Source organism: Molossus molossus, unplaced genomic scaffold (genome assembly GCF_014108415.1).
Source record: "Molossus molossus isolate mMolMol1 unplaced genomic scaffold, mMolMol1.p scaffold_m16_p_1, whole genome shotgun sequence".
Classification (NCBI taxonomy): Eukaryota; Metazoa; Chordata; class Mammalia; order Chiroptera; family Molossidae; genus Molossus; species Molossus molossus.
In genome coordinates, this window is record NW_023425344.1 from 86,124,152 (window position 1) to 86,145,666 (window position 21,515).

At 40.7% G+C, this 21,515-nt stretch overlaps 1 protein-coding gene across 3 annotated transcripts in view; it reads right to left on the reverse strand.

Annotated features, from left to right (window-relative positions):
- Positions 1 to 221: 221 nt before the first annotated feature.
- Positions 222 to 21,515, reverse strand: part of COL25A1 (collagen type XXV alpha 1 chain) — a 512,404-nt gene continuing 491,110 nt past the window's right edge. Inside the window, exons 31-38 of one of the 3 annotated variants that reach the window (XM_036266107.1) lie at positions 20,029 to 20,064; positions 18,365 to 18,418; positions 12,844 to 12,897; positions 11,339 to 11,365; positions 10,343 to 10,396; positions 5,858 to 5,935; positions 4,017 to 4,055; positions 271 to 329 (exon numbers count right to left, since the gene is read on the reverse strand). In XM_036266107.1, the coding sequence (XP_036122000.1) occupies positions 327 to 329; positions 4,017 to 4,055; positions 5,858 to 5,935; positions 10,343 to 10,396; positions 11,339 to 11,365; positions 12,844 to 12,897; positions 18,365 to 18,418; positions 20,029 to 20,064 (345 nt within the window). In that variant the 3' untranslated portion in view covers positions 271 to 326. Of the gene's footprint in view, positions 330 to 4,016; positions 4,056 to 5,857; positions 5,936 to 10,051; positions 10,397 to 11,338; positions 11,366 to 12,843; positions 12,898 to 18,364; positions 18,419 to 20,028; positions 20,065 to 21,515 lie in introns of those variants that run through there. The other 2 variants (XM_036266125.1, XM_036266116.1) reach the window with 2 other exon arrangements.

Sequence of the window (21,515 nt, forward strand, 5' to 3'; positions counted from 1 at the left end):
GTCCGTGCAATTAACAAGCCCAAAGTAAGAAAATAGCAAGAACAATCATTCTCTATCATCAATATGTCCATATAAATACGTATCTTTACGTAAGATAAAGGGATACTGATCTCTATATTTTTTTGCAGGCTTCTCATTAGTTTCACATGTTGCCCAATTTTAGGTGTAAGGGGAGAAAAGATGGACTTGTGTACTACTGCAAACAGGAAGAAGCAGCTGTGTGTAAACACATCTCAGACTTGTAAAATCTGCAATTCGATTTTCAACTATAAATATAAAAAGTGGACCATTATATACACAACTTCATGCTCGGAAGGTTAGTTTCATCACTGCAGAAAAACAAACAACAAAAAAAGACAAATATATAGAATTAGTGGTCTAGAATAAAAATTCCAAGTTAACATTTATTTTAAGAAAACTGGTAGAACCCTGAATAGAGTTGTTTTTATTTTATTTTATTTTTATTTTTTCAATCAATGAGTCTATCAATATGTGTCCTGCACATTACTTCTCTAAAACTCCAGCGTCATCAAAATTCCCATCCTAGATTCAATCCACATTTTCCTTTAGCTGCAGAGGAGTTTCTGGTAAATGTTTGTTTCAGTAACTATTCTGGGAAAGCAGAAAATTAGGATTTTTAGCATCTATGTGCCATAATTAAAGTACATGTCCTCTTTATAACGCACACAGTCTTCTCCAAGCATTAGAACACACTACGGAAAAGGCTGAGGATTCTGACCTCGGTGGCACTACTTACATCACAGACACCTGACTCGACTGGTTTCCTCTTCCTTCTTGCTTGTCCCGCCCTGCTGCCGGTGACAGGCAAAGTAACCCTGCCTGTTGGCAGATCTTTAAGCTGTATTACAGGTTCCACTGTGATCTCAGGCAGCATACACCTCTGGCTCCTCGTTCTGAACAGCCATAACTATTAGGATTTCCCTGGAACTAAATTAAGTCTGAGAGAACTGAGGGACGATCGTGTTTGAGGGACAAACTGTATATATAGCAGATCTTGGAGATGTTGACTTTTACTCAACATTCAAAATCAGTGAGAAGAGTAAAATGTCCAGTGCAGTAATTAAAAACACTTGTTTTTCTCCCTCCAAGAAAAACAGATGGTACGTTAGATGGGCTGAAGAGGCCGGGGACTCTGTGACCGTTAGCGAAGGAGTTCACTCCTGTTTATGCATGTGGTGCCCTGCCAGAGAGTGTGTCTACGGGATGTGTTCCTTTCTCCAGACTCACTCAGCTCAAATTTCCAACAGATGCGGTTTTTGAGTACCAGTGTTTTGTAAATAATCTACAGAATTCAAACAATTTCCCCCCACCCCCTAGATTTTAAAACTTAGTTTAAACATCTGTCATCTTGTTTTAAGAAGGTTCTGCTAAAAACCTTTCAGCTCTACCTGGAAAAATAAGGTTTAGTGAAATATTTGAAAATACATAAGCTATGCCTGGCCAGTTTGGCTCAGCAGTTAGAGCATCGGCCCATGGACCCAAAGGTTGAGGGTTTGAGTCTGGTCAAGGGCACGTACCTGGGTTGCAGGTTTGATCTTTGGCCCAGGTCGGGGTCATGCAGGGGACAACCAATCAATGTGTCTCTCTCTCAAATCGATGTTTCACTCTCTCGCTCTCTCTCTTTCTTTCCCTCCTTCCCTCCCTCCCTTCCTTCTACTCTCTGAAAATCAGTGTAAAAATATTCTCAGGTGAGGATTGACAAAAATGAAACAACAAAAATATGAAGGCTATAGGTATTTTTCTTATGAAATAGTTCAAATCTCCAGATGAGGATGGATGACAACTTTAGTAACCTGTAAGTATATTCTTAACCATAAATTCTGCCATTTACTCACTGTACAAATTACACTGTGAACTGGAACATCATCATTCTTCAAAATTTAGAAAACTGAACTGTATCTAAGAAGAAAAATCAAATCATTTTGGATTAAAAAATTATTAGAGAGTAGCATGACCAAGAGTACTTGATCCTTGACCACAGTGATTTACACGGCCACCGCTCTAAGTTTTCAGTCAAACATTTACTTCTACGCTCCGGAGGCTAATAAACAACAATGTTTAAAAGGAGAAGGTCACATAAAACAGAACCAACTATAAGGAATCTACTGGCCTTCTTTATAAATTATTTTAAAAATAATTTGATTTGACTAACAGTGTATTTCAGATAGCTACGTTGACCACATAAGAGATTTGATAACATTCCATTTTCCTACTTGTTTTCTTCTCTTTGGGGAGGAGGGTGTTGGGAGAGGTTGATCACAATGATTTCCTTTTGTGTGTGTTGGGAGTGTCAAAAGCAATGCTGAGTTTTATCAATGAGTTATTTTTTATATAAGAAAATATGAGATTTAAGAAATCCTTGATCTTATGTAGACTATGGCATCTATTCTGTGGAAAATTAAAGGGGACATTTCTGATTTTCTGATGCTACTCACATTACTAGGTTTGGCCTTTCAGTGAACCAAGACGATGATGAGTGCTTCACTTGCTGCCATTACTGTGCCCTCGCAAAAAGGAAGTGATTTAGAAGTGGCTGAAAATGATGTGAACCCAATATCTGAGTAGTGTTAGAAGGCTAATAAAGTGAGCCTTTCACATTACCTCTATGTATGTGTGCCAATGACTATGAAAAAAATGATTATACTAAGATTATAGGTCAAAGGTTAAAGAGTAAATGGTAATTCCAGCTCAGAATGGTATGAAACATTCTGAGAACAGGGCTCATGACGGCGAGAGGATCCTCTTCGCAGATGAAGAAGAATATGATGCTAGGCTCCTCCTCCTGAGAGCCACTTGACTTCAGAGGTGATTGAGGTAAGCATCTGACAGGCTGAAAGTGGCGTTTGGGAAGCTATTCAACGAATGACTCTGAGAAAGAAGGAAGGTGTTTCTTTCCCTGGTCACGTGGGGTGGGAGTAGTCAAGCAAGAGACTAAGTGACATAGACTTTCACCAATGTAGTTGATGAGTAAAGATGAAACCAGGAAATTCAGGCTACTCTGCATCTTTCTGCAGTCCTACATAGTTTTGTATAATTTTGCCGATGAAATGTGCTGTCAGAAATTGCTGACTAAGCCACAAAGTTTTAGAGAAAACATTTCAGCGTGGATGCTTCCTCCTAGCTCGTCTTTACACCACTGGAGTTCCTTATCCCTCAGTAGCATACATGCACGGTCCTCTGCAGGTTCACAGTGTTATCGTGTAAAGGTCTGGTGCTCCCGCAATACAGCATGGACGCAGCCCTTCCTGCCAAGGTTCTGCCATTGCTTTCTATTGTCTACTTCTGGTTCTGTTACTTACTAGCTCTGTGCCTTGGAGGTGACTCAGTCTCTCTGGATTTCAGCTTCCCCTTCGGAATCATTGAGGATAACACTCTATGGGGTTATTGTGACAATGAAATAAAATGATACCCCTTATATGAAAGGGCTTATCACATAGAAGGTTCTCTGCTAGGGTAAGTTCCCTCCCCTACACAGTGGCCAGAATAAACTAATACCATAAAGGATACCGACTTAAATATAACCAGAGTCTCCTAAATAAACCAAGACGTCATTGAAGAAGAAAGATCATGCTTACATTTTCTGCTTTCTCAGGCTAATATTACCAGGGTTCTACCATGTATTTGTATGTTTGCCTAAGTAATTGAGTATAAATAGAAAAAGAACCACAATTAAGAATAGTTTTAAACAGTAGGAGGACAAGGAGTCTATTGAGAGACCCACAAACGGTTATGGAGACACACTGCCTGCCCCTTTCCATTCCAAAGAGAGGATTAGATACAATGTTTATTAAGAACTGGTTTCACTCCGCAGGTTAGGAAGAAATTAGTCATAAGCAGTAATCAAAAGATATTCTGAAGATGGAATCTTTTTGAGTTTTAATATTCAAACAACTTCAGCCATGTCAAATTCAAAAGGTCTGCTCTGAATGGAAAAGGCTAGGCCATGTGGAGAGAGGGGAGAATGCTTCTTGTAGAAATAATTCCATACAGCCTACCTTTTGCCAACAGCCAGGCATGGGTAATCCATCGGGCCCCTGTTTTCAAGAGTAAGATAAAAACTCCTCAGGCTCCAGCAAAGTGATCATACTTCATAATTCACATGCTCAGAGGCTTAAAAGATGGATTTCTACCCATTAGGTAGCTTTTGTCATAGGCATCCTTTTCTAATTAGAACAATTAACTCCCAATAGAGTACCCAATGTTAGTTAAAAATGAAGAAAATTCAAATGTTTTTCTAGGGAGAGCACACATTTTGAAAATCCATAAAGTATAGGAAAAAAAAATGCCTAATTTTGGCAAAGTAATTTACAAAACATAGTGTTCTACCTTTAGATAATAAATCTGGACTATTCCTCTTAATTTCATTAACACACATTTCAACAATTATCTTTATTAAATAAACCGATATAGCTTCATTTCCTGGTCACTATGGTCTATGAATGCATGATAATGATGACTAGTCGATGATGAACCATTTCTATCTGAAGTTTATAGCTCTTTACACCCTATTTTTCACATTTCTATGTTGAAATCAGATATAGTAGATTCTATTTAATCAACTGAATTAAAACATAGGCAGCCGACCTATGTCTTTACAGTACAATGTCATCCATAGCATTCATCAATTTTTCTATTAAAATTCTTCTGAAGCTAGTTAACAAATTCTGAATAAACAAGGGATTCCTAAATGTTACAGAATGTATTCTTACTTAAAGCGCGAACTCTCTTCAGATACAAATGACGCAAATAAAGCAGGGAGAGTTGCTATGTGATGAAGCATGCTTGTGTTTCCTCCCAAGAAAATGATCGTGAAACATTATTTATGACCATCACCACGCAAACAAAATAAAAGACTGGGCACTTCACATTGGTATCTTCTAACTGTAATTATGAACTGAATAAATTTTTTTCTATAAACACAATCTCTTAAAAGACTTGAGAAACATAGTTATCTTTATAGAAACATGCTTAGCACTAGAAAATAATATAAGAACATGCAGACCAAGTATAACCATCAACACAACCATAAAATGTTTTCCTTTACACTTCTGAAAATATGAATATACTTTTTTAAAAAAGTGTAAAAAAAAAAAAAAAAACACCCACTTTGAAATAGCTTTATAACATATTTGGGAAAAATTCGGTAATGCCAGATTGGTACAAGGAGAGGATCACCCAGTAGAATTTTAGATTTTAGTATAAGGAGGATTTTGAGTTCATGCCAATGGAGATAAGGGAGTTCTGTCTACTTCAGGAAAGTGAGTTTCAAAAGGAGAGACCATTAAATTGAAAGGTTATGTGACAAAGAGGAGGGTTTGGGCTGTGGACTACTATCAACAGCATCCCCTACAATGGCTAGCTCTTGACTGCAGAAGCTTAACCCTGTGGGTTCGGCCTTACTTACAGCCTCACATAAATTTAGTGGAAGAGGCGAAAATGCCTTTATTTCCTTTAGAGGAAAAGAGAAAAAAAAAAGTTCAGTTTAGGGGTAAAACCCGAACTTACAACCTAACTGTCCCTTTACATAGAAGCTTTGCATGTAATTTCAATGCAATCTTTAAATAAGTGTTGAATAAATTCATATCCCGCAGGAGGCAGACCCAGCCGCCACACCAGCGGCGGGAGCGATGTCAGGAGATTAGTTCGCAGTCACTGGTAGAGACGCATGCGAGCTCTCTTCACTCTGCAGAGTTGCTGAAGGAGCGGTTCATGCCCATGCACGAGTGTGTTTATCATGTAAAGCTGGGTCCAGAAGCACCACTTTACACCGAGAGAGATGAATATGTAGTAAACAAAGGAACTGCATGCAGGGTGGTAGGAAAGAGAAATACTGTACCAATTGGCAAGGGGCATCCAGCCCATCCAGGCCAGGCTGGCCTGGCTCCCCTTTTTCCCCCTTAATGCCACGGAATCCCTGTTTGTAAAGATTAACTCATAACGTTACTAACAAGAAATCAATTTACACACAAATTCTGCTAAAGAAATAAACGCAATTAACAAAACGCTGGGAGAGGAGCAACCCTGAAGGGAAAAGTAACACACAGTGAGGTTGGACAAAGCTCCACATGTAATGAGGGCTTGTCTGGGAACCGTGACCCCTTTGGAGAGGTTCAGAATTGTGCTGGTCCCTCTTTGGATCCTACATTCATGTTAGATCAGTACTTGAGTGCTAAGAAACCAGGTAGAGCTGGTGGCCAGAGACAAGGTGTGATAACCCAGGTGGATACTTCTGGTCCCTTGAAATCTATGTTGAGTGACCCCAATCAGAACCCCTGCTGTTACAGGTCCCCCCAGCTTGCTCTTCTCCCAGCTTAGCCCTTCACACATGACATCTGGAGACAGAGTTCCATGAGTCAGACATACCAACGGGCAAGGTGCATCTAATCCAGGGGCACCCTGTTCTCCTTTCTCCCCTTTAGGCCCCTTTTTGCCTTTCTTTCCCTTTTCCCCCTGTGGATACAAGGGTTTAAATCAAAGACAGGTTTTATTTGAAGGGGTGGGATAATGGTGATTCAAAAGATGACTTAGCCAATAAAAGTCTGGAAGGGCATTTACCACTGTTTTCTGGTTCAGGTAAGGCATGACAGCATGAAAATAACAGAGTGACAATGGATTCTGGGCAATGGTACGGGGCGTTTTATTCACAACCCTCAAGAACTGGAAAGAAGGAGACCTAGAGGGCCAGCCCAGCGGGAAGGAGGGTCCGTGCCGACACAGAGCCAGGGCAGTGGTCCTCTGCATGGAGGCGTTTCTGCCATGGACCTGGGGTGGGGCTGACGGATGCCAACTGGGCTGTGAGGTTCAGGGGAATACTGGCTATTTCGCCCAATTTTCAATACTTGTCGACTCATGTTTTTCCCCTAATCCTGCAACAGATGAAAGCTACATTGGGCCAGAGGGAAAGAATATTAACAGTTTCTACCTTTTTGAAATATATCCAATTTTATGACATTTTTTGTGGCTCTCATTAGAAACATTCAATGTATGCAAATATGCTCCTATTTCTTTTAACATTCTTTTTCAGGAAACTACGAGCAAACACTTTCCTTACTAAGTCAGGTAAATGCATTGTAAAAGTGCTAATAGTTCTCAGCAATACCAATTGGAAAAACATATTTATTTGTACACCCAGGGATCGTCTTTAATCACTCTGATTGATCTCATGCCAGGTGTTCACAGTGGTAAATGTGTTTCCAGCTTACGTACAATGAAACAAATGCCAAAAAAAAAAAAAAAAATCTGTTCAGGAGAGGAAAAGCAGTTTGGACTCAGCTGAGCTAACACTAAAAATGAGGTAGGCAGGATAATTCAAAGTGGGAAGGTAGCCACGGAAATTAGTATTTAGGAATCCAGGTAAAGGTTGTGGAAATCTGCATGGATCAGAGGGATGGAGGAATTTAGGAAAAGAGGCAAAAGGAGGGGAAGGAAGGAATGCACCTCAGCTGTTTTATATTAACATAAATATCTGCATATTTATAGACAAGACGTTGGTGAGTACGGAATACACAATACAACACAGACTTAAATTAGCGTATTCATTCTGCAATCAGGATAGCAGTTCCGAAAACGGAATAATTTGAGAAGCAAAACAAGATGAATATTTAAAGGTGAAAAGACATATACATAACAGAAATATATGAGATATGCATTCAAATTAATATATTCATTCTGACTGAACAAAAGCTCCGCATTTAGCTCCTGTGCGCCAAAAAGATTGCATCAGAAGGCTCAGAATAAAAAACACTTGGGTTTAACACTGGGGGAGGAGAGCAGTTCTGTGTGGTGTCCTTGGTCATGATTAAAGACAAAGACCTGAGAGGCCAGGGTGAAATGAGAGGAGGTGTGACAGGAAGTAAGACAGGAGGAGCATTGGGAAGTAAACTGCTCACTCATGTAAGATGAATCGACATCCTTCCTCGGCAAACCACCTCAGTGCCGTGATGTAAACCTGATTTGAACTTGTCTAGGTGAGCTCTATCCTCCCTGGAGGCAGTGGACTCTTCCTCATGTAGGCATGACTGACACCAGGTGTGTTAGGTATTGTTAATTTAGAACTCGCTCCATTGTTTGGTAAATCAGTTCGTGTTAATAACTCAACAGAGCCCGGCTGGTGTGGCACAGTGGTTGAGCATCGACCCATGCACCAAGAGGTCACCGGTTCGGATCCCGGTCAGGGCACATGCCCAGGTTGTGGGCCAAACCCCCAGGGAGAGGCATGCAGGAGGCGGCCAATCGATGTTCTCTCATTGATGTTTCTCTCTCTCTCTCCCTCTCCCTTCCTCTATCTCTAAAAAAAATAAAATAAAAAAACTCAACAGAAAAGTGTTGTCATATGAATGTTGGCTAAACAGACTATGGGAATAATTTTTCAGAAATATTTTTGTAAACTTCAAGCCTTATGGAAAACAGACACTATTGTACATAGAATAATGTATCAGTGTTATTCTTAATTAACATAGTTTTGCAACAGTTCGGGATTCCCTATGTAACACAAAACCATCTGTCTGGGTGCGGATGAGCACATAAGCGTTCCTGTTAATATTTGTCTCCCATGTCAAAGAATGCTGTTCAAATTTAGAATCTAATTTTCCTAAATATAAAACTTCTATCCATGGAATCTGAAATACGAAAATATCTTGTATGGGTGGTTAGCATTACTCTGATGATTAAATTTGTAGCTTAACGTTTCCATAAGTTAGAATACTGGTAATTTCTTCTTTGTTTTAAAAAAAACATTAAAATAAGTATTCTCATAATGGTGACATACTTTTCAAGTAAGATTTTAGACTCATACAACCCATTAGGTAAATATAAAATCTATGATCTTTAAAGCACACAACACATACTTTTGAGTAAAAGTATATAATTTATCTCAAAACCTTTATATTTTGTATTATTTATAATTCGGAAGAAAAGAATTATTTTTTTGCTTAGTTTCCTTGCCTGTGAAATGGGGACAAAATAGCACCAATCTCAAGGGGGTTGTTATGAGGATTAAAAGGCTTATCATGTGTAAAGCTCTGGGGACAACACTTAGTAAGTGCTCAATGAATGTAACGATATTGATGGTGGTGGCGGCACTGTCTACACGACCCTCCCACGCTCTCTTACCAGCGGGAAGCTAAGCAATGTCTCAGGCCCAGAGAATGCACAGCAGTCTCCATACCCTTCTTTCTTTCACAACCCTCACTGGGCCTTGCTTTTCAACAGCTATGAACTTCACTGCTCAAGATAATTTCTGGGGTTTTGAAAACAGGGTGTTGTTAAGTAGAACAGGACATAATTTAATCTGAGAAATATAATTGAACTGTGAAAGTGCAACGTCAGCCACTTTGAGATTTTTCACTACTTTGAGGTGCTGAGCTTTTTGTTTGCTTCTTTTTGCTGTGTCCAGTGTAAAAAAAATAGTCTTCAGAGATCTAAGTAAAGGGGAGAGAAAAGGAAAAAATGACTTTAAAAATCCACAATACGCCCGGCTGGTGTGACCCAGTGGACTGAGTGTGGTCCCATGGACTGAGAGGTCCTAGTTTGATTCCCCATCAGGGCATATGCCCAGGTTTCGGGCTCGATCCCCAGTAGGGGGCGTGTGGGAGGCAGTTGATTAATGATTCTCACATTAATGTTTCCATCTCTCTTTCCCTTCACTTCTCTCTAAAAAAAAAAAAATCAATAAAAACATACTAAAAAATACATAATCCAAATTTTATTTTCCAACATAAAACCATTTTACCTAATTTGGGCTTCTATACAGAACCTGAACATGACCTCATAAAACACACCGCTATCTTCATTTAAAAGTATCTACAGCATCTCAGAGCTGCCTAACGAACTCACTGGGGTTTATCAGTCTGACTGCTTGTCTTCTAATTTCCAGTAAAAAATAAATCAAGATACAGAACGTATCTCCTGGGAACGCTGTGAAGATAACTGAGGTGCAGGCTTCACTGGGTCAGGCGGGCTGTGCCAGAAAACACTACGGATCTGTGCTGTTTCAGTTTACGCTAATGTGGGATACATTTTTTTTTTCCCATTTTCAAGAATCCCTGAACATTACATCTTTCGACACATTGGTGTCAGGTAGTTGAAAAATTGTAGCCTGCTTTCTGGGGATAATACAATTTTTTTCACTGGACAGTGTTCTTCTTTCTAGTGGCACAGCTGTCTTCGTTCCCTGTGAAGACCTGCTCCCCTAGATCTGGGGTCAGCGTGTTTTTGGAGCACAGGATGGAGAAGGGTTAGATGCAAGAAGGAATCGCGCAGGCTGGAGCCAAGCAGACGGCACGAGAAAGCCAGCCGGCACAGGCTGGGATGCAGAGGTCACCTTTTCTCCCTTTTCTCCTAGATCACCCTTCTCGCCTCGTGGACCAGGGAAGCCCTAGAGGATAAAGGGCAAACCAAAGAGATCTATTGATATAATTGTTGAATAAATCAATTCAAAATGTCATGTTTCTGAACATAGATACAAAGAAAAAGGGCGTGCCTGACAATCTCAAAACGTCGATGAAGTAGCACTTAGAAATAATAGCTGACTGACATGTCAACTATCTACATACCACAGGTTTCTTTCGTTTTCTCCCAGGAAATGTACAGTGGAGAGAATGTCAGGATCCTAGTTTGAATCCTGGTAAGCTCACTGTTTTGTGTGGCTGTGTGCAAATCACTTACCTCAGCATGTTAGATCCTTGACCATAAACGGGGTTAATGATATCTACTACACAACTGTTGGTGTGAGCATTAAATACGATGATATAAAGGACCAGAATTATGTCTGCACATACCAGGTGCTCAATAAACAGTAACTACCATTACTTTTGCTATTGTTATTATTCACATAATACAGGATGAGCAGTGCTCATTTCAAGAGGCATTTACTTTTGAGATTCTCTATATTTATAGAATTAGAAGATATATAGGGACTTTTAATAAAAGAAAAAAATATTGCACAAGAGCTTTGAGAATAGATACAATACACCATTACCTGAGGGTAGTGTGTGAAGGATACTTCAACTTTATGCATATTTTAAAATAAGTGGTTTAACTGCAAATTTGAGAGTCTCCCTAATTTGTAAAAGTGTTTCAAAATGGCACTAACAATGGTCAGTTATTAATTTTATACCAGATACTTATTTTTTCTTTTATGTTTATCTTATGCAAACACTCGTGGTGTATTTTATGCTGCTGTCTACATGCATAGCAATATATGTTGTCTGTATAAATATGTGCTCAGAAGCAGTAAGAAGTACTCTTGCTTTTATTGACGATGGAGACCATCAGCATGTGTTATAGCAGGAAGATGTTCATTGTATGTATTACTTACATCAAGACCAGGCTCTCCATCTTTCCCCTGCCAAAGAACCACAGTAGCTACATTAGAGCCCCTCGGTTTCATGAATAGGTTATTGTTTTAGTTCAGGCTGCCTGGACATGCAACACTAGTATTAGAGCTACTTCAAAAATGTGACAAAGATTCTCTGTAGATTAGCTTTACAAATTCCTTTCACTAAATCAAGTGAAGTGACTGTTAATGTTGTTGTTAGGCGTCATGACAATTTTTTCCTCTATATCAGGTTAGATAGTTCGTTATTTTGCTAAAGTTGAATGCTTGGTATCCAAGTTATCAATCCAGGAGTAAGTTGAAAGGAAAAATAGTTCAGTTGATTTAAAAACACACCAGCACTAATAAAGTATGCAAATTGCTGCTGCTTTAATTTAATAACTTAGTAGTTGGCTCATAAATGAATAAGAAATGTGGAAACTTAATTGTTAAACATAGTTTGAATTTGGCTCGATGTGCACCTTGTCTATCAATATTGAAGGTGTGAAGGTCACAACTTTAACACTGTTTTTAAGTAAGCTTTGTAAATGAATGACCCCTCGATATAAAAGGAGTCATCAGACGGTTGTGCAAGGATGATCAATGCACTTCCATGGCGCAGATGATCAGGGCAGTGACCCTGTTGTGTCACAGTGCGGATCCACCCAAGGTTTCTGAGAGGTCACTTTCATTCCGTCAATTGAAATCTATTTCAAAATCAGCTTTTACTTAAAATCTATTTTAAGATCAGCCCCTCTTTTAGCCTTGAATCATGATTTATTATTTCAGGTCATAAAAGCTGAAAGTACAAGGTGTGTGGAAGGTACACAGAGGTTAAAACCCTAAAACAAGCATATGTTTCTGTTGCAGTCCTTCCCTACCCTCTGGGGCCACTAAAAATGGCCCCAAAGAAAATGTTCTGAAGCAAACCAGAGGCCTCTGTGTCACTGAGAATTTTTAGAGGACAGAACACTATCCACATTCTATATTCTGAAGATCCCCGGTCATCACAGTAACTTAGAGGGATCAGAGACATCAAAGCCGCCATAAACATCAATTTGAGAAACAATTAGCAAGAGTAGTTTTAGTAAGTAACTTATGAGAACAGATCAAGTCTGCAGGAAGTTGTTTAAAATAAAGCGTCTACAGCCACTTTTGGTACAGTGACCTTCCGAAGAGGTGCAGTCATGGGGGCCTTGTCAGATGGTACAGGGAAGGGTCAACGGGCAGGGGGGGTCCCGCCTTTACGTCAGTGCTGTTCACGTCCCGGACAAGCTCTGAGCCTCTCCGTCTTGTGGAGCGGGAGGGAGTGTGTCTCTATGTCAGTGGGAGACTATGACATGAACATGACCTGTCTCTGGAGGACATGGTGACACCGGGGTGGTAGAGAATTAGTGGGTGGTTCTTGCTCCTGCAATGTGATTAGTTGGCCCCACGAGGGAAGAGTTAAGTGACATGTGGTCTGAACATGCTGAAGGTGGCGGCCTCACACAAGACAGAGAACTCACAGGCAGACCATAGGGCCCTCTGGGTCCGGGCTCTCCCACAGCTCCTTTTTCTCCCTGAAATGAAAGGCAGAAAGTTCAAACCATTCACAAACACCTATAGTCACATCTGCGCCCTAACGGCCTGTGTATAAAGCCTCTGTCTGAAGTATCATCCTATCAAAATCCCAAAGATGCAGGCTCTTCCAGAGTCACTGCCAGTGATCCAGTAGAAGTAATCTACATTAGACTATTTCACTCAGTCACCTTTGAAAGGGGCCGGAAGACCTCCACTGACAAGTGTTGCAAAAGGATCAGCATATCGAGGATGCTGTCTGTAGTGGAGATTCTTGGGCACTAGCCTGAAACATTTATTTGTTACTAATTATTTTAAGTACTACTCTTTTATTTTTATATATATTTTTTTGTTCATCCTCACCAGAGGATATTTTTCCATTGATTTTTTTTAATCCTCACCCAAGGATACTCTTTTTCCATTTATCTTCAGACAGAGTGGGAGGGAGAGAGAGAAAGAGAGAGAGAGAAAAAGAAACATCGACGTCACAGAGACACTTTGATTAGCTGCCTCCTGCGTGTCCTCGACCAGGGCCCGGGCCCGAACAGCAATCAAGGTACATGCCCTTGACTAGAATCAAACCCACAACTCTTCGGTCCTCGGGCCAACACTCTAACCACTGAGCCAAACCAGCCAGGGCTTTCTATTGATTTTTAGATAGAGTGGAAGGAAGGAAGGGAGGAGGAGAGAGAAAGAAAGAGAGAGAGAGAGAAACATTGATGTGAGAGATACATATCGATCGGTTGCCTCCTGCATGACCCCGACGAGGGACAGGATTGAATCTGCAACCTTTTGGTCTGCGGGCTGATGCTCTAACGGCTGAGCCAAACCAGCCAGGTCAAGTGGCGCTTTATGGAGCTCACGCGGCCCTTCACTGCAGGAGACACACTGTAACCGGTTGATTCTCCTCCAAGCCCATGGCTAGAATGAGCACTGCAGGGTGCCAGGACCTCTGGCTTTGTCCCTTGCTGCACCCCCAAGGCCTACAACAGTGTCTGGCAATCAGTAAATATCTGTTGAATTAATCAATCAAGTCAAATTAATACAATTATGTATCTGCTTTGCTTCTCTTGGAAAAAGGGTTTAAGAACTTTTTAAAAAAATCCTTACCCAAGGACATTTTTTTATTTTTTGTTCAGATAGAATGGGAAGGAGAGAGAGAGAGAGAAACATTGACATGAAGGGGACACATCGAGTGGCTGCCTCCCGCACGACCCAACCAGGGCCGGGGACAAACTGCAACTGAGGTACATGCCATTAGTGGGAACCAAACCCGGGTCTTTCTGGACCACAGGCCGACACTCTAAGCACTGAGCCAAACCAGCCAGGGTGGGTTTAAGAACTTTTATGCCTTCTACTCAATGCCTGATAACCTTTCTCACTCTCTCCACGTGCCTATCTAACTAGGACAGCTGGCCTCGGCTCATGATAGTTTTGAGTGCTTATAAAGAATAAGTGTAACTGGAAGTGGTCTCGTGAATATGAAGTCATTGTGATAACAGAGAAAATGTTATGTGTTTCAAGTACCACCATCTCCAAAATTAATGTGTTTGTCAGTAGCACAAAAACTTTGGGACTCACAATATGTTTAGATGAGTGGCTAAACCAAAAATGTTATCTTCTTTTATCACATCCCTGAAGAAGTTTAAAAGTAAGCAAATCTTTTTCATGAGTAAAACACCAAGTTCAGTGGATGACTGCGCATGTGGAACCACATACTCTGCTGTTTCTCTACACTCCAGGTTCCCATCTGAGCAAACTTCCGGTCCCTGTTAACATTCTTCTTCAATCTAAACTTAGGGATTGGTAGAGCTAATTAGCATTGTCACTCAGAAGCACATAAAGAATAGGGAGATAACTTAAATTAAATACGATAAATGCTCCGGAACTTATATTCATTATTGCTTTATGTTTATTACTGAAAGAGTGCATTTGCTTTCAAGAAAGTGGCCTGGCTTTGAAATAAAACATTTAAATTTGAATTCCAGTTCTGTCATAACTAGCTGTGTGGCCTTAGGTAACTTCCTGTCTTTCTTTTCTTTTTAATCTTCACCTGAGGATATGTTTTTATTGGGGAAGAGAGAGAGAGAAACACTGATATGAGAGAAAAACATTAATTGGTTGCTTCCTGCAAGCGCCCAGAACTAGGTATGTGCCCTGACCAGGAATCAAACCATAACTTTGGTGTATGGGACAATGCTCCAACCAACTGAGCCAACTGGTGGTGGAAGTGGTGGTGGTGGAGGTGGTGATAGAGGTGGTGGAGGTAGTGGTGGAGATGGAGGTGATGAAGTGGTGGAGGTGGTGGAGGTGGTGATAGAGATGGTGGAGGTAGTGGTGGAGGTGGAGGTGATGAAGTGGTGGTGGTGGTGGAGGTGGTGGTGGTGATGGAGGTGGTGGTGATGGTGGAGGTGGTGGAGGTGGTGGTCGTGGTGAAGGTGGTGGAGGTGGTGGTGGTTATGCAAGTGGTGGTAGAGGTGGTGGAGGTGGAGGTGATGGAGGTGGTGGTGGTGGTGGAGGTAATGGAGGTAGTGGTGGAGGTGATGGAGGTGGTCGTGATGGTGGTGGTGGAGGTAATGGAGGTAGTGGTGGAGGTGATGGAGGTGGTGATATGTGTGTGTGTGTGGGGGGCGGTTGTGGGAGGTGGAAGTTTAAGGAGGTTTCACATAACCTGGATGGAATAGGTGTAGTTTAAAAGAACTCAACAGTTTAGAAAAGATTTTATTTGAAAAATCTCCACAAATTATTTGACATACCTCCTCCCTCTGATTGAGCACCTTGGCTTTGTTTTGTTTTTAAAACAAATACACCACGGTTTATTTGAATTAAGCTGTCACTAAAACATTTGTCTGTGCAACTTCTCTTACAGAATTGCCAGCCCCAAATAGCTACTTTAAGCCCATAATGACAGTCCATTTCTCTGCCCAATGACTGCCTCGGAAGCTGATAGGAGGTGTGGGGGAAGCCAGCTGGGAAGGTGTGGGGAGGTTCCTCCTGGGAAGGGAAGAGGAACAGGAGGAGAAGGCCTCCAGTGTGTTCTCTGCCAACGCCTCCTGGAGGGGAGGGTCAGCACCCTGGTGACCAGCTTGCCAGTCGTCAGCACACAAAGCCAGCAGGGGAGAGGGCACAGAAGCAAAGCCTAGAGTCCCCTCATTGAACATTTTGTTATATAAAGCAATAAATGTCTTTATTGTATTACAGCATTGTGAGTTGGGATTCTGTCACTTAGAGAAAAAAAAACACCTAATGGTCCCTGCTTGAAAACTTTTAGGAGTGAAATAGTAACATGGGGATTGAAATGTGCAACTTCTTTTCCTGGATTAAATAATACCATAAGAAAACCCTTTGAACCTCTCAAATGAAACATCCTCTACAGAGTCCCTAAGCAGTCACAAGGCCCGATGAAGCAATCAGCTGAAGGCAGGGACCACCGGGGCGTGCAGAGCTGAATATTAATGGTACCATTATGAATCTGACAATTTCTGAATAACACTGTCTATCAAACGTCTGGCTTCCTTTAGGCTGGTCTAATTTTATTCGGGCTCTTTAATTTGCATGTCTACACTAAGCAATTATTCTAGAATGGCCCCCTTTCCTGATTCCTCTCGCTTTAAAATTTGAAACATTTTCAAGAGAGTCCAGATGGCACCTCAATCAATTAACATTGAGACTTACACTCCAGTTTAGCACTTTGGGTGAGGGGCACTTTGAGAGGACTGATATATGACCCAGTTAAGATGGTTAACATGCTGAGTAAATACAAGTGTAACACTTTACACTGCACACCATTTGACTTAAACTATGCCTTCAAAAATTCTTCGAGATTTCATTTGCTCTCCTGGTTAATTCTGCCCCCGGGCCGAGACCTGATACTCTTGTGACACTGTGGAGCTATCGGAAGTAGCAGCTGATTTACCAAATGGTAAACCCTCTTAAGCCCCAGGGCATTCTGCCAAAAGACTACTTGAGATTTGCTGCTCCATTTTTAGTACATGTACCGGATTTCTTGATACAATGCCTGAATGGTTTGGCCGTGGAGGCTCTTTCCTTTTAAATATTTTGAATTAAGATGATCTTCATAAGTCATTGGCTTGATCTTAGAAAAAAGATCAAATAAAGAAAGATAATTGCAGATTTGGATAATTTATTCCTTTAAGACTCACCTCTTTCTAGAAGCATTCTTGGACCAAGCCAGCGTCCGCTTCCCTGTATGTACAGTCTGCACCTGTCTGTGTTCACTTTGGCCTGATTATCTGGTTATTTTTCATAGATACATTTTTTTCCCCTCTGCAAATAGGTTATGAACTCTTTTAGATCAGGGAAAATAGCTGCTTCCTTTACAGTATTGAACAAATATATACAGTGTACTAGTAAGAAATTCAAGGATGAGGAATGAATTATAGTGGTTTTCAATCCACTGGAACAAAACAGACTTTACATAAAAGGGAGGAGACTGTTTCCACTTCACACTGGAAGTCACCGTACTGTGTACATCAAAACGTGATAAATATTTACTGAATGGATGAATTCAATTTATAGAACATGGACTTGGTGTGTACGCCAAAGAAATCACTCTGTGGGCCCTCTGTGTTAAAACAAATCATTCCAGATTGACGCAAGTCTATCTGGCTGCAAAAGACCACAGACTTGCACCATGAATTATTCCAACGTTCTGAAGCCCTCACTTAGGATACTTTCTTCACACCCCATCCACGAGGGTGGGTAACTGATGACACCGTTCCACTTACACACAACCACTTCTAAGTTTTCCAAGGCGAGGAAAAGAAAAAGTGGGAGAAAAACAGAGTAAGAAGGAGAGAAGTTCCAGACAGATGACCAAGCTGCGGATGCAGCAGCGCCTTTTTAAGTGTCAGATATTTATCTCCACGCTGGCTCCCCCCGCCCCCAAGGATATGGAAACATGGCCTAAGAACAGAGAGGTTAGCGAGAGGTTTTTGTTTTATAATGCACTGAAATTATTTCCGTATGGTTAAAGAAAGGCAGGCTGTTCTTCTTCTTTTTTTTTTTTTTTTAACAGGAGCGTGTATAACTGTGGGGAGGAGAATATTTAGAATACATTTTCTTTAAAGAGTTATAACTTCCTTTCAATAAAGTAGCTCTATATAAAAGATTACCAACCAGAATATGTCATCCTGGAGATTTCAGTCCCATTGACTTCTATGTACTGGGTGAGGCCAAACAGAAGTGTCTTCGTAGGGTTCAGAAGGGATGGTCTGAGCTAGGGTAGCAGCGATGTTAGCGTGTGCATTGTTTTACACCAGGGTGCCGTCTCCCTGTTACACTCTGTTCTCCTCAGTCTGAACAGAACGTATGAAGATACCTATTTGCATTTACTATCAGATGGCCCTTTGTTTCTTCTGGGAAGTGAACAGTCCAGTTCAAGGAAAATGAAGAGGTCACCCTGTATTTTCTTTCCGTCACAGCTTAGGGACCCCAAGAGGAACTTACTCTTTCTCCTTTGGGACCTGCAGGGCCATGGGGTCCCATAGGGCCATCTGTGCCCTAAAAGAAAGATAAACAATAAGATAATATGAGACATATCGCAAAGGCTATAAGGAAAGCAGTCATCATTTATGCTGGACTTTCCTGGGTGAGTGACGCCCGAGAATGTCAGTAAGACAACCCATCTCCTTCCAAAGTGCTTTACACTCGATTCTTTCAGGCCAGTGGTTTTCAAGAAATTCATGCAAAAGGGGTGAATTATGAACTGCATATTTCAACGAAGGGCACACACACAAAAGCTGTATATCGTATTGAATTATATATTTTCTTCCTGACTAACTGGAACATCTTCACTCTGCGCCCCCTAATCTTAAAAAAAAACTGCAGTTGTTTTCTCCTTCACATCACCTCTTGCTCCCATTCATCCTCCACCCCCACTGTCACCCCGCATTCCTGGCCCATGGATGCTCGGAAGCCTTGTTTTCAGCTGTTTCAGAGGCTTGAACAGCGCCACTAGTGAACAAAATTAAATACATGAGAACAGTGTTCACACCAAACTTTCTTTGTCTCTGTTGGGAGCAGCAGGGGACTTAGAGGGAAGGAATTATTCTTGCAGGTTCTGCTGCAGTGGCTGAAGTCACTAGGCTTGCACAACACCCACCAGGCAGCTGGTGATTTAACGGCATCATTGCCTCTGGCCTCCTGCTTTAGGATAAGGCTGTCTGGGGCAGACGAGATAATATCTGGAGGATTATAGGACCACTGAGGTCCAAGGAAAACAATGACGGCCTGAAGAAGGTTTTTAGAACTGAAGAGTTGACATTTCTTTTTGATTCTTAAAAATGTAGTGAGGATGGCCCTTTGCAAGCATACTGGCACATTTTCAAGAAGACTACGCTTAGATTTGCAATTAATTTATTATAAAATCTGGAAATGGAGCTATTCAGCACAAGTTTTTATTTCTCTTCTACTGTTCTTGTTTATTCTCTTAAGGAATTGTGATACGATAAATTCGGGGTTTTGAGTTCACTCTGATGTTGGGGAATTCTCATCATCTTAAACTGATCTTTTACTGCCTGAACTCAAAGTTCATCTTCAGAAGGCTAGTAAATACTAAGTATCTATGGCTGAAATGTAAGGGATGGAACTGTTACCAGCCAAAGAAAAGAGACAAAATGACAGCAGACAGACAAGTCATTTTGATGAGCAAAGATTTGAAAGTTAGTTCCAATGAAGAAGTTACATTTCTAACATGAACATAAACATCAAAGGAAAAGCAAGTTAAGATAAATTCACATTGTTTTAATCTCTTCAGAAGGCCTCTCTCGTGAAATGACAGGAAACGTCCATTGGTCATAGAAAAATCTGTCGGGATTCTAAGACGATGATGACAATTAGACTGGTCATTCTTCTCACCCAGCGGGTCATCCAGACCCGAGCCCCCGCTTTAGAAACATGGTCTGTAGTTAAGGCTGTACGTCCAATAGAGCGGCAGCCCGGGCTCTGTTCACCTTTTCCTTTTCTGCCACTGTCTTTGTCCACCTTCTTGTTCCACCCCTGTCCTAGGCACCCTCATCTTCTAAGGAGAACACATGAGCCAAAAGGGTCTGTCCCGAAGCACAGAATTCATAGCCACAAACGCGCTGGAGCAAGACGAGGCGCTGACTCACCCGGGCTCCTGGCTTTCCGTCTAAGCCAGATGCTCCCTGTGTGATTTGGTTGGTAGCAGGGTTGGTGGGTGTAACACGAATGACAAGAACAGAGATTAGTATGAGGTACCAATGAACAAGTGTAACACTTCAAACAGCATCATACCCGGTCACAGGGTTCTGGGATGAATATCACATTGCTACAAATTGTTAGTTAAAAAAAACAAAACACAGGACAATAAACACCCCCAGAGACGATGGCATTTTAATGACATTTCCATTGGACAAATTCTTATTTAAAAATCACGTTAGTGAGGTAGGTAGAGTGGGCTTTAAAATAGTTACCAGTAACAGTCACCGGCTGCTAATATCCATATGAAATTCATTTGCTAAACACTATACTAGTCACAATATGTTTCTTTAAGTTCTGAAGGAAAAATAATGGCCAGTCTCCTAAGAAGGGCTCTTTATAATAATCAATCAAGGATAGCATTTCGGAGGAGAAGAAAAGAACTCTAGTTTTGTTTGTTAAAATAGCATTTATGAATAACAAATGCAGAACTTGAACCTGCCTGGATGACTGTGTGGATTTTACGTGAACAATAGTCGTCGTTTTCTGGGTTGTTCTTACTGTGTTCACATTAGTCACCACTAGAGGGACTTCTAGGAACAGGAAAAAGCCAGAAATATATTTTAGGAGTCCAAACAAAAAGTAACTGGCCCAAACAAAATCGTTCCTCAATTCACTTCAAACAATCTTTGCATCAAAGTCTGGATAGAAAATGTTTTCAAAATCTAACGTTTTTCTCAGGTGCTGCATGCTTTTCTTTACCTGGGCCTGTAGGTTCTGCACAGTGCACAATTTAAAGACTACACTTTCAATGCTTATTTCAAGAACAGCACGAGTCCTTCTTTGATATGGCGTTTATATCTCAAAACTCACGTATGTATTTATAGCCCTTTAAAGATATTGATTAGATCAAGGAGTATTTAGGAAAGACAATGCACTATAAATTCTCTTGGCAAGGCTGCAGAACTATTTTCCCATTTTATGCTTCAGATGTAGTGAATAATTCAAAATGAAAGAAAAAAAATATATTCCAGCTGCAAAGTCCACCAATGATGCTATCCCATATCTATTTTGGGTTATTTTAGATTTTATTTTACAGTCCTATCTGTATAATTCTATTATGAGTCCGACTGCAAAGTACATCTTTAGTTAGCAAAGACTGATTTATTTAAAAAATGTGTTGTTGTTTGTTTGTTTAATGCTAGCCTATGTAGAGCTTTCTGCTAAATGTTGTATAAAAATTATCACTAGTCCTAAGTTTGAAATTAGGGCAAACTTTAAAGAAATCAGATCAAGGGTTTAAATGAAATAGAAATCCAAACTTTCTTTTGCTTTTTGGTCTTTTTTTCAGAGTCACTGTTATTATAACATTTAAAAATAAATAGGGAAGCGGTAACATTTTTGGCTGATCATATATTTACCTGGATGTGAATTAATG